General features: G+C 46.9%; 2 protein-coding genes across 3 annotated transcripts; both read right to left on the reverse strand.

Moving 5' to 3' along the window:
* Positions 1–233: 233 nt before the first annotated feature.
* On the reverse strand, positions 234–11,799 carry tnpo2b (transportin 2b). Of its 2 annotated transcripts, XM_076295483.1 has the most exons (25): positions 11,597–11,799; positions 10,423–10,522; positions 10,211–10,286; positions 9,935–10,084; positions 9,688–9,794; positions 9,374–9,507; positions 9,138–9,219; positions 8,906–9,028; positions 8,439–8,557; positions 8,083–8,143; positions 7,776–7,947; positions 7,243–7,395; positions 6,906–7,131; positions 6,556–6,727; positions 5,196–5,282; positions 4,894–5,001; positions 4,590–4,748; positions 4,394–4,481; positions 4,145–4,243; positions 3,887–3,982; positions 3,728–3,803; positions 3,165–3,264; positions 2,938–3,012; positions 2,229–2,375; positions 234–1,982 (listed from the first exon to the last, which is right to left on the reverse strand). In XM_076295483.1, the coding sequence occupies exons 2-24, from the start codon at positions 10,519–10,521 to the stop codon at positions 2,268–2,270; spliced, it is 2,670 nt and encodes an 889-aa protein (XP_076151598.1). In that variant the 5' UTR covers position 10,522; positions 11,597–11,799; the 3' UTR covers positions 234–1,982; positions 2,229–2,267. The 2 variants fall into 2 exon arrangements, 1 of the variants encoding a protein (XP_076151598.1); XR_012988713.1 differs by lacking the exon at positions 234–1,982 and having other exon boundaries at positions 2,243–2,375; positions 2,655–3,012.
* Positions 11,800–12,263: 464 nt separating this feature from the next.
* rln3b (relaxin 3b) lies at positions 12,264–12,970 on the reverse strand. The gene is made up of 2 exons (XM_076277708.1): positions 12,799–12,970; positions 12,264–12,556 (listed from the first exon to the last, which is right to left on the reverse strand). Exons 1-2 carry the CDS (start codon positions 12,968–12,970, stop codon positions 12,264–12,266), a joined length of 465 nt encoding a protein of 154 aa, XP_076133823.1.
* Positions 12,971–13,076: the final 106 nt, after the last annotated feature.

Here is a 13,076-nt window from a genome sequence, read left to right on the forward strand (position 1 = left end):
GTGATTGAGTCAATTCTAATATGTAAATATGGGTATGACTGACAGACAGATTTGCATTTTTATTTTTCTCTGCATGTTGAAATCAAACATCTGCTTTTAAAGTCCCAATTAGAAGATTTTTCAAGAGAGGAAATGGATCACATGGTTCTCACTGAAAAAAAAAAAACTGATTTGGCAGATCAAAGCATGTCGTTCACATTTCAGTGTAATAAAAAAGAATTGGAATTCTGCTCTTCTTGGTAGAAAATTGTTTTATTTTATCGGTCGAGAAAAGTCTGATTGTATTGAGAGCTGATGCTTCATCACAGAAATTTACAAAGCATGGAGTCTGTCTAACAGGGCTTTTAATTTGACTTGTTTTCCCCAGCAAACACAGACATTTCACATCTTACACCATACAAAACAAACAAGGCAAAAACTGGTGGACTATCCTGTATCACCTATCAGTAAATTTGCAAAATAAAACATAGAAAATAAAAAAGTGCATAACGTGAAACCATCAGATTACTCATGGATTTTCTTTTTTAGTAAAGTATTGTGATATTTCATTCACTTGCGGAAAAAAATAACAGTAGCAGCAAAAAAAAAAAGACAGATCATTGAGTAAAACTATTTTGATTTTAATCACCATGGTGACAGTCACTATACCAAATGTCATTATGGCATCAATAGGTATCAATACAAATATTTGCACAATCATGCGCTCACCTTCCTTTTTTCTCCATACTATCAATGCATCTCGTTCTCTCCCATACATACATTGCATACACACACACACACACACGCACACACACACACACACACACACACACACACACACACACACGATTGGTCACAGTTTACAGGTCGCTAGGAGACAAGGGGTGTAGGAGTCAAGTACCTTAAAACAATAAACATCCCATAATAACACAACCACAAAAAAAAAGTAAAAACCTATCGACACAAAGCAAATACACTTAAAACTGGTTAGACGACACAGGCACAAGTCAAAACACTGACGCACAAAGGACGTGTGACATGATGTTACAGTGGTACCGCCTCCCCCCCCCGCAATATGTAGCTAGACCCTTACAAGTGATGGCGCAGCTGTAGCTAATGCAGATGGTCTGGAGAAATCGTTACAGTATTCTCACTAACGCCAGGCAGGGAGAAAACTAACCACTCATGGCATGTTGAATCCCAGAGGGCCAAAGAAACGAATGTGCTCCTGGAGTATGTGCAGAGAGAAGAGTGAAAGAAGGAGAAGAGAGAGCATGGTGAACCAGTCCCAAGTCCAGATGATGAGGTGATTCTCATACTGAGCCCTTGAATCCCCCTCCCTCACTTTCTTTGATTCCCTCCCAAAAAAAGAGACAATACAATAAACTTTCCTCTCTTTTTGCCCTTCCATATGCATGTAAGTGTTTGTACACACAAATACACACACTTCTACCTCACGGCAAGTCTCTCCCCTGCAACAGGATTGGTTTAACATTAAGACAGCGCCTTCCACTGCATGATACTTGATACTGCAAGTTTCTATGCTTGATTCTGGTTGGCCTGATTTAGTATGTGCTTGCATCAATACCTAAATGATATATGCATACCTGTTTTTTCTATTGTGTTCTATTTCACGATTTGTATGTGAGCATGTCATCTCTTATGGGTTGTTGTTTTAAAAATGTTTGCGTTTGCTGTCCCAGCACAGGCTGATTACTTCTTTATTTTAAACAAGCTTGCCTAAACCTCCCTCCCTCCCTCTCTCGTCTTCTTTCCCTACATTTTGTCTTTCCCTACGTTTTAGTTCCCCGTAATGGGTGCTTTCCACAGTTATCTAGAGGAGTCCCCTCCCCCCTCCCACCCACCCACCCACATGGACACACATAGGGTGTGGGGTCTGTCCGTCAGGTGGAGCGGCCAATCACGTCCCTCTCCCCCACAATCAGGGCAGTGCAATACACAGATGGATGAGTTTCCCCCGGTAACCCTCCTAAAGGTTAAATCTGAAAAAGGAAATAGGTCAGGTCTTAGCAAATGAGTGCAAACAGATGGCAGGCAGATTGAAGAATTCTCAATAAGTAAGGCAAGACTGGAATGTAATTCAAATGTGTATGATACCCCACATCAAGTTCAATTGCATGACCACTTCATGTACCAATCAAATATGAAGAAAAGCGGAACAGAGCTACTTCACATGATTACGGCACTGAGAAACTCTGAATGAAAAATGCACAAAGCTGCACAGGTACCTGACACAAGCTTCCCGTGCCGGCGGGGTGAGAGAGCATCTAGACGCCGTAACAGGCAGCCAGCCTCTCCTTCAGGATGGGGGGGAACTGTTCGGAAAACTGTTGCCAGTTTTCCTCTCCCACCTGTTCCTTGAAGCTGTGTAGGATCTACACACACACACACACACAGACAAAACAATTGGTGTAAATAAACCACTGTGTACACACTAATAAGCTAATGACGTCATTCATCATGTATTTACAGTGTTTCTCCAGCATCCTCTATTTTGAGAGCACACATTCAATCCCTGCCAGCCATAAGGCTTTTCACAGAATCAGGTCTTTATTCAGGTGTATTGTTGATGTTCTGCCTACGGGCCAGCTGACTGCATGGCTACATGGCCACTGTCATGTGGTACCTTATAGAACATGTACTGTAGGTGGTACCTTATAGAACATGTCCCGTAGGTGGTACCTTATAGAACATGTCCCATCATGTGGTACCTTATAGAACATGTAGTGTAGGTGGTACCTTATAGAACATGTCCATAGGTGGTACCTTATAGAACATGTGCCGTCATGTGGTACCTTATAAAACATGTACCGTAGGTGGTACCTTATAGAACATGTCCCGTAGGTGGAACCTTGGAGAACATGTCCCATAGGTGGTACCTTACAGAACATGTCCCGTCATGTGGTACCTTATAGAACATGTCCCGCCATGTGGTACCTTATAGAACATGTCCCGTAGGTCTTCTTTAGGGTTCACCCAGGAGGCCACAGCATCACAGAAGAAAATAAAATCCTGCAAAACAACAGTGCTGTCGTTAACCCTAGTTGCCATAAAAGACAGGGTTCATTGAGTTTATTGTCAGTTTCGTTAGCAAACATTACAAACGGGAAACTTTCCAACACTTGCAGCACGCACCCACCCACCCTGCCAGTCAGTCCTCTTACCTGCACCACCCCTCCAGGGTTCACACCAATCATAACACAGATTCCCCGGAAGGCGGAGTCCTTCTCCTCATTGTCACGGATGTTACGTAATGATGTGCACCTACGGAAACACACAGAAGCCATGCTAACTTAATAAAGAGCTAGCTGACTTCATGTAGAAATAATTAATGGCGTGTATGGGGCGTCAGTGTGTGTGTGTGTGTGTGTGAGTGTGAGTGTGAGAGAGAGAGAGTTAGCTTATAAGTATAAGTATATATACTCTTTTGATCCCGTGAGGGAAATTTGGTCTTTACATTTATCCCAATCCGTATACACACTCAGCACACAGTGAACACACAGTGAGGTGAAGAACACACTAATCCCGGCACAGTGAGCTGCCTGCAACAACAACGGCGCTCGGGGAGCAGTGAGGGGTTAGGTGCCTTGCTCAAGGGCACTTCAGCCGTGCCTACTGGTCGGGGTTCGAACCGGCAACCCTCCGGTTACAAGTCCGAATCGCTAACCAGTAGGCCACGGCTGCCCATGATATGCTTATATGCTTATGATGTCTGAGAGATCCTCACCAGGGCCGGATGAACTGCTGCAGCATGGGAGCGACTTCCTGTGGGCAGACGTAGCCCAGGCGGCCGATGGTGATGGCTGTGGAGAGACACAGGGGTCAGACGCCAGTGGGGACACACCTGGACATGTTCACACAGAGTCAACAGAGCGGACGGCCATACCAGTGTTCTCCAGGAGGGTCTTGGGAGTATTGGGTCTATTGATAATCTCCACAAGAGGGTTGAGAACCAGAGGCACATAAGGCTGCATCTCCACACCTGACACACACACACACACAACAAAAATCAGCATTCCCATGAAGTCAACATCAAACATTGCTGTATGTATTAACATGGTGCTCCATTCTTATTCTGATCCTAAAGATGTTTTCCCACAGCCCGGGAGTGATGCAGTGGCCTTCATGGGGCACTCTGACTCACCCATCTGCATGCAGATCTCTCCGATGGCCCAGGTGGCGTTGTTGCACACAGAGATGAACTCAGGATTCAGATTAGTCCCAAGTATGGGCATAAACTCAGCTGGGGGATCAACACGCACACACACACGCGCACACACATGCACACACACGCACACACACGCACACACACACACGCACACACGACTTAATGAGGGGAGAGAACCTATTCAAGGGTGCTAAAGGGAGTTCTCTGTGTGTGGGGGATACATACCAATGCAGGGCTTGACATGAGGGAAGCAGGCCTTGGTCAGATCACCCAGCAAAGCAAAGGAGCTCTGCCTGACCTCCGGCATGGTGTCCTGTGTGCGCACCACAACACCAAAAATGGAATATTGCTTGCAGAATAGTAACACATGATGATTCACACACCATGTTAGTGGACAGTCCTCATAAAGACATACGCCTACCTGCATGCACTGGAAGAGCAGGGTCATGATGTTGCTGCGGGCAACGAGCTGGTCCACGTGTCCACCCAAGCCCTCGGCCAGGCCACTGAGCAGGTCCAGAGCCACGATCATGAAGTCCTTATCCGGGGCCTCATACTGGTCAGGCTGCTGACTGTACATCTGAGGGCAGAACCGAACGAGGGTCAGTTGACCGGACTGATGAACAGCAGTATCCCAACAGCAGATCCAACATAAGTGCATGTAATGACCCATCCTAAGCGCTGAGGAGTGTTTATCGATGCCACGTGTCTGTGTGTGCACTCACCATGGCCTGGGCCAGAGTCTTCTGCACGAGGGTGACGCAGCGCTGGTACACAGGCTCACAGTAGGGCAGGAAGCCACTCTGCAGCGCTGTCGCCACAGACGACAGACACTAGAGGGCAGCAGAGGCACAGGTGTCAGATGGGCAGAGAACATAACATCTTAGCATTTTTCTCCATTGCTAGGCCTGTATGTTAATAGTTATGAAAATATGTCAGAGTGGGCAAAGGTGTTTAATATCAAACTGATAAAAACTTATCAAAGCAACTGAAAAGCCCCAGCCACCAATGCCAATGTGCATGTCACCTCGAGCAGGGGGAAGAGATCCTTATCTTCATCCTTCAGCTCATTCCACTTCTGAATGAGGGGGGGCATCAGCTTCTGGATGTACTCCTGCAAGCAGAGAGAGAGAGACGGAGTTACGTACATGAACATTTCATATCATTCACATCACATCACACATCTCACATCTCACATGACATCTCACATGGCATCTCACATGGCATCTCACATCACATCTCACATCACATCTCACATCACATCTCACATCACATCTCACATCACATCTCACATCACATCTCACATCACATCTCTGCTTTACTGGAGCTAAACTAGCATTAAGATCTAACCCAAATGAGTTCATTGGTGATTGTGGGGCAAGCAGTCACACCTTTTGAAAATCTCTTCTATATACAGTGTGTGTGGAGAGAGAAGGCCCGTGCAGAACGGGAGGAGAGCATCCAGTAGAGTTTGGAGAAGGAAAGGAGGACGCATCACATTAATCATCACCACATTACTAAACGTGCAAAACTCATCAGAGAGCAGTGCCTTGCCTGCGTGGAACTATTTCCAAACCGCTCACCAAAGAGTTCAAAACAGGGGCGGATCGGCAACAAAAAGCAGCGCAGGAAATTCCTGTCAAGCGGCCTCAATATAAGACGCCACATTTGAGTCTAGGCTAGGCCCCCCACGTCTGACATCATACCATGTGATCATATCTGCATATTTCATTAGCCTTTAGATCATTGAAAAATAATGCCATCTTCTTGCATTTCTCTGACTAGAGGAAGCACAACGGGAAGAATCTTTTTCATATTTGTCATATGCGGAGAGCTTGTCTTTGTAGTGCTCCTTTTCCAGGGCACTTCTAATGCAGTTGGAACGTCTTGTTGCTATCACACGTCACATGTACACCAGCCATGCCGCTGCCTGTGTATAGAATAATGTCCATCTGAGCATGAACACCAGCCTTCAAAAGACCGCGGTCGCCCAGGAAACTCCCCAACCGCCCCAGCGGCCAGTCCACGCCTGCTTCAATGTGTGAGATGCAGCAAATGGCGCATGTAGGCCCATGCTGTATGTAGGCCCATGCTGTATGTAGGCCCATGCTGTATGTAGGCCCATGCTGTATGTAGGCCCATGCTGTATGTAGGCCCATGCTGTATGTAGGCCCATGCTGCATGTAGACCGATGCTGCATGTAGACCAATGCTGTATGTAGACCATGTCAGATTCTATTGAGAGTGAGCGGGTTTGTGAGGCACTACCATATTCTATTGAGAGGGAGCGGGTTTGTGAGGCACTACCATATTCTACTGAGAGGGAGCGGGTTTGTGAGGCACTACCATATTCTATTGAGAGTGAGCGGATTTGCAGTGTGCTCGTACCGGCTGGTTGAGGTGGTGGCCCACAGAGTCGGCTAGCGTTCCGATGGCATCGTAGAGGATGAGCAGGTTCTTGTGCTGGTACTTCCCAAAGGCAAACACCAGCGTGTCCAGGATGAAGCTGAGGTAGGGCACCAGCTCTGTGCAGGCCTCCTCCTCTAGGGTGGCAAATGCACTGGACACACCACAATGGGTCAATCAGTAGGGCTGACCAAGTCAGGGTCTGTCTGTTGTAACACCAACATGTGCCCGCTCACACAACACCCACACAATGCTCACACAATGCTCACACAACCCTCGCACAACCCTCGCACAACGCTCGCACAACGCTCGCACAACGCTCGCACACACACCTGCAAGCAGCCTCTTGGACCCTTTTGTTCCCGTCCAAGATGCGTTTGAGCAGCTCGGTCATCAGGGGCTTGAGGTGGGCGTCCGGGGGCTGGCTGACCACCCAGTGGGCGTAGCGGCTGAGCGTCCAGCAGGCGATGGAGCGCACAAGGGCTTTCTTATCACACAAACAGATGATCAGGTGGGGAATGAGCTCCGGCAGGTATGGGACCATGCCCTGCATACACCCTGCAAGCACACGGCGGACCATTACTACCTCACTGCATATGGGATCAAAGACATGTGGAGCCACCACTGGTGATTTCAGTGTGAATGCGGAATGAGAAACACATATCGTACCCTCTGCGATGGCCCCCAGGACCAGGATGCCGGACTCCTTGATGACCCAGTCAGGGTGGAAGAGCAGGCCCTTCAGCAGGGGCAGCAGGTGGGGCAGCAGCTCATCACGGAACACGTTAGCCAACACATCAAGGGCCGCCGCCGAGCACTTACCTGCACACACACACAGAACAGCATGTCACTCAACAGGAGGAATCTATGAATTACCCCCACCCCAAACCAGGCTAACAAAGTACTATCCAAACTATACCAGCTTAGACAGACCAATGAGTTTTCACACTAGTAAGAATTTGGTATGACAGCTTTTTTTAGCAAAGTTGATAAACATGGTCATGAGGAATACACTTGGGTCATTTACACAGAGGTTAACAAGGACCTGGCTAAATGGCTAAAGGATTTGCTCTGGATTTGCTCTGTGTCTCTGTTAAAGAATTGCCAGTGCGGAATGAAGAAATACATTTTCAGCTCCCAACCAGATAGTTACTGGCCGGTAAGATCCTCACTGATGACAGGCCTGTCTCAGGAGGACTTACGCAGGTTCCAGTCAGACAGCGTGTCGTCGTCATCGTCCTCATCTTCGTCGATGTCCTCGCCCTCCTCCCCTTCCCCTCCCTCGTGCTGCAGGGTGATGGTGCGCGACTTGTGGAAGCGCGGCTTTATGTCCTGCTCGCTGTCCGGCACCGTCTCGTCTTCCTCCACATCGCCCTTTCCAAAGCACACATCACACACATGGTCAGCAGGACGGAAAACACAGCAGGCAGAGAAGCCATGTTGCAAGGGAGTGTTAGGACACAGAGAGAGGACCTAAGGGAGAGCGGGCACCTCTGGTCTTCAGCTCACCTTCAGAAGGATGATGTCGATCTCAGAATACTTCATTCCATTCACCAGGATAGGAATGAGTCTGTCAAGAAAGACACATCGCATTAACAAGTTATTTAAACTGACACTTTGGGATCCTCCAGAGAAAAAAAAAAGCCCTGTCGGACTTTAGACAATTAAATAGGTTCATTTGAAATTGTTAATATTGAGAACAAGTATATTTCATCTCAGACAATAACGTATTCAGCTCATAATAATAATTGATCTTCTCTTTAGAGCACGACAGTCATCTGATCTGATTGGCTGTTAAAGCTGAATTCGCGGAGGTAAATGTGAAACAAGAGATGGACAAGGTGGTTGAGGTGTGGTCTACTCACTGGACAAGATGGCCTGACAACGCCTCCTTACAGATGGGCTGTTCAGCGAGAGTGAGCCAGAACTCACACGCTTCCAGAGCCACGTTCTCATCAGGGTCCTGCGTGCGCTGCAGCATGTACTGAGAGGAAGAGGATAGCCACACAGGTCAGATGAACACAGGGGAACATTTAAGGACTGGCCAGCTCACACTGGATCACACTGGCCAGCGGCAAGCAGCAGTGGCAAGCGTAACGCAACGCTCAGACCATAATAAGTTCTATCTCCTTCCTAAGTAACACAAACGGTTTGCCTAAACTGACAATTAAGTACGCTCGCGTTGCACTTTGAACCAAGTTCAACGCTCAGCTTGTTCAACGTTAGCGCTGCTACCGTTCCGCTGCCGAACCATAGAGAACAATAGGAAACCTGCCACTTGCCGCTGGCCAATGTGATCCCCGCCTAAGGCAGGTAGATGTGGGACTCTCACCTGGATGATGCTGTGCATGTGGGGGATGAGCCTGTCGATGCGGACCTCAAGCAGCATCACCAGCGCCCGGCACACGTTCTTCCTCACCTCAGAGTCTTCATCACCAGCCAGCGCAAAAAGACTCTACAGACACAGAGAACGGTTAGCCGCCGAGACGGGCACTCAACCAGAAGCCAGGATGCTGCCGAGGGAGGGCGACAGCCCGAGAGCAGCCGTGAGACGGTGTTCTCACCTCGATGAAAGTGTCGATGTTGTCCATGAGAGCCTGGGCTCGGCTGATAATGAACTGATTAACACATGCGACGGCGTGAGATCTGAGGGGGGGGGGGGGGGGGGTTGGGGGGGAGAAGCACACAACTCATCATATCCATGTCCTGTGATGTACACAGTGTTCCTTACATTGGTTGTACAATGCAGAACAGTTGGCTTCTGCTCGTCATCAGCTCCATGCAGTGTTGTTGCACAAACCTGATCTTGGGGCTGTAGTGTTTAAAGAACTGCAAGAACTTTGGAATCATGATGTTGAGGGGCCGGTTGAGTGCATCACTGTCCAGCAGCTCAGAGGAGTCCTCACAGATCTTCTGCAGTGCACCGAAAGAGCCCTGCACCACACAGAGATAGTCAAAAACCAAACCACCGCGCCAGGTAGACAGCGATCACCTCACACACACACACACACACACACACACACACACACACACACACACACACACACACAGGAAAGAGAAGAAGCGGACTAGCAAAGCAGAAGTTATGAAGAGAGTTGAGGGCTGAGGGCTGACCTCACAGGTATTGTAGTCCTCAGAGTTGAGCAGGTTGCACAGCTGAGGCAGCAGCTCAGGCCATGTCTGCAGCTCCCCCTTGGAGGCGATGGTAGTGATCAGGATACCTACGAGATTCAAAACACTTATCAACACACACTTTCTCTCCTGTAACCAACTTAACAACAACAACTCAACAGAATGACTAAAATGTAATGAATTATGTGCAAGCATTAAGACATAACACAGCCATTTCATCCACATTTACCAATAGTGGCTCGGATGAGTGGGGACGGATCACCAATGTTGTTCAGACACTCCCGCTTTATGAAATCGGCCACGGTAGGTGGAAAGTTCTGGTAGTGAGCCTTCACATTGTTCTTCAGGATAAGACCGCTGAGGGAACGAGTGGGCTCATCTGAACAGCAGGGAGAGTGCAAGTGAGTGAGTGAGTGAAGGAGCAACACTAATTTAACTGTCAAAGAGTACATATTTCTGCTGAGGTGACTTGTAAACAGAACACATTGAGACTTAAAGGGGTTACCTTCAGACTTCAGACTGGTAAGGACAAAGATCAGGTAATTGTTGAAGTCAGGATACTGGTTCAGCTGCTCAAGTTTCTGAGGACATGGTCAAGGAAGTCTGCTACAAACACTACAAACTGAACACTACACAGTGACACTCGCTTGGGACACATTCAGATCACATATACATACGGTCATCTGTGTGTACACTTGTTGCACTGTTAAAGGATACCTCTTGCACAGCCCTCTGTGTGGCTGTGTCTGGAGACTGAGAATCCTTCAGTAGCTGCAGCACCTGCTGCAATCCCTGTTCGTCTGGCTGCCACTCCATCCTGTGCACCAGCATGCACATGCACAAGAGGGGACATAGGAGCACACACACAGACCCACACACACAAAGCAAAGCACAAAAACGAAAAGGACGGATGAGTGAACTACACAAGGCCTCTACAAGAAATGAAAACTAATGAGATGCAACAGGCAAAACTATCAGGATGAATAAAACGACACACTAACTAATAACTACATTTGATAACGCTCTCTGTGTATGGATGGGGGGGGGGGGTATGATACTTTTGATGGATCTCAATCGTAACAGATTATAAGGCGTTGAGGTGACGTTGATTGCAAACTAACTTATGATTGAGAGGTCCTGGCACTCGTAAACCGCCGCGAAATGTCGTCAACTGAAATATTTGGGAAGGCTAACGTTACATTGCATCTCTGACTCCACATGTCGTCTCTGATCTCGCTAATCTGCAGTTCTGCAAATCCTGAGAGAGGATCGAAATGACCTAGTTAATTCGCAAGCATACTTGATATGTTGTGCACATAAGTAGGTTATTGGTAACACTGGCTAGTTAGCTAGCTTATTGTAGCTACCCGGCTATGTCTAAACCACTACCTAACGTTACACACTGCTTGCAGGACTTAGTTTGTATTCTATCTTACACAGAATGACAAACAGCAAATCAATGTGTACAACTGTATATGCAACTAATATGTCTCAGTGACTAGTTCGACGGAAATAAGACACACACTAGGACGTAGATCAACCATCTAAGGTTAGGTAGTTTTCCAGCAGCTTTCTCATAAGCATGGACATCACGACACTCCCTGGCCTGACAAGGCCGACACGGCCCAGTTTTCGTTAGCTAACAACAATACACCCTGTCTGGTTATTATTGCCAAAAAGGATAAAAAGCAACGTCGAGTTAGTGACATAACTGTAAACATAAACGACAAGGACAAGAAGAAACATGAATGCATTTTGAATCATAGTCGTTTGCATGGCTGTCTATGTTTCAATCGTGACATCTTTCTTGCTTGGCTATTGCTAGCTGACTAGCGAGCTAGCTAGCTAGCGCTAGTTGAGATGTTGAAAGTGCCGCCAAAGAGGCACTTACCTGATATCGCCGATTTGTCAAATCACTAAGATCTTTATCTTCGTACTAATGCGTTCCTCGTAAAATGTCTCCTGATTGTATAGATGATGTACTGATTCTCAGTGTTTCTGATCGCTTTGTCTTTGCTTGAAACCAGTGTTTATTTGTGACTTATTTAGTCACCGGTGGTTGTAGCTTCTATTCCGTAGGTATGATTGTGAGACAAGCAAGTGATCCTCTATGGCCCTACCCGGCTTCCGTAAATCGCACCAATTTGAGATTGTCCAATCAATGATAGCTGTACTCTCACATGGGTAGCTTTGTGACAGGAGCTGTCAATAATGACCAGGAGATGGAGACAAAGTCCCCAAAATGGAACTTGTTGCTGGAGGGTAGGGTGTGACGAATTCTTTTGGCAGTAATATTTTGGTTTTTTGTTTTTGTTTGTTTTTTTGTTTTCAATTAAACGCTTACAAATGATTATGTCAACATAAATTAAGTCTTTATTAATAAGTTAGAGACAAGTGTAATACAATACAGATTATTAGCATATTCATTGTAGAATTTCACAGAAGGTTCAGAGAAGTTGGTGACATTTCTGAGACAACACAGGCTTCTGATACTTCATTTGGCTATTTTTGTGAGACAAAAGAAAAGAAAATGGTGAGAAAGGGCTGGAAGAATGTCATCAACAGAGTGAGCTGATCTCACTCTTGCTGCATCCCCATTTGCAACAAGCATTGGACAGCCCTACTACAACGTCCCGCCCTTTCCTATCTGAAGTGCGCAGAGCTTCCAGCACCTCTTCTGAGATGAGGGAGCGTGCCTGGCGATTGAACACCCCTCCATCCTCACTCTGGCCAGGCCAAGCCGGAGCCTCGGCCTCTAAGTGCTGTTTGTAAGCTCCAGTGGCTGGGTCAGAGATCCATCTGTCTGTGCTTTCAGTGTCATGAGAGGAGAGAGGCTCGTTTTCCAGCTCACCTGTTATTAAACAATTAGGGGGGGTGTAGTGTACAAGACAAGGAAAACGAGACCAAAAGCAAGATCCATCTCATTAATCTCATATATTAAATTAATCATATTAAATGAAAAACTCATATTAAAACTCAAAACTCATATTAAAACTTATATTAAATAAGATCATGTAGACATCAAGTTAAAAACTGGCTGTTTAGACAAAAAGGATACACACAATGTAATAGGTTACGCTGTGGATATCTTACCTGGCATGCCCAAAGATCGCTTCCAACGTGAGCCTCCACAGGTAAAGATGACTGCCCGGATGAACTCCCGACCACACAGTTTCACTCCGTAGATTGGGTGCCCCTCTGTGGCTTGGGAAGGGCCAACCAGTGCAATTAACAGACCAACAGCCAGAGCGGCAGCTTTCCACATGATGCTAGTAGAAGTGGTCTTGAAAAACCTAAGAGAAAAAAGGGCAAAAGAAACTTAGTCTACATATCATGCAAAATCTGCTCCTCTTGAGATCTATGAGAGCAAG

This window comes from Alosa pseudoharengus, unplaced genomic scaffold, assembly GCF_046254945.1.
Source record: "Alosa pseudoharengus isolate Yale_2024_CS ecotype anadromous, Long Island Sound unplaced genomic scaffold, YU_APseudo_1.1 YU_APseudo_1.1_scf_1, whole genome shotgun sequence".
Classification (NCBI taxonomy): domain Eukaryota; kingdom Metazoa; phylum Chordata; class Actinopteri; order Clupeiformes; family Clupeidae; genus Alosa; species Alosa pseudoharengus.

Coding starts and splice junctions, on each gene's coding strand:
- rln3b (XM_076277708.1), bottom strand. CDS start 12,970: ATGTGGAAAGCTGCCGCTCTGGCTGTTGGTCTGTTAATTGCACTGGTT. Junction 12,557..12,798: donor GCGATCTTTGGGCATGCCAG/GTAAGATATCCA, acceptor GTTTAATAACAG/GTGAGCTGGAAAACGAGCCT.
- tnpo2b (XM_076295483.1), bottom strand. CDS start 10,521: ATGGAGTGGCAGCCAGACGAACAGGGATTGCAGCAGGTGCTGCAGCTA. Junction 10,085..10,210: donor TACCAGTCTGAAGTCTGAAG/GTAACCCCTTTA, acceptor CCTGCTGTTCAG/ATGAGCCCACTCGTTCCCTC. Junction 2,376..2,937: donor TACGGGACATGTTCTATAAG/GTACCACATGGC, acceptor GTGTGTGTGTAG/ATCCTACACAGCTTCAAGGA.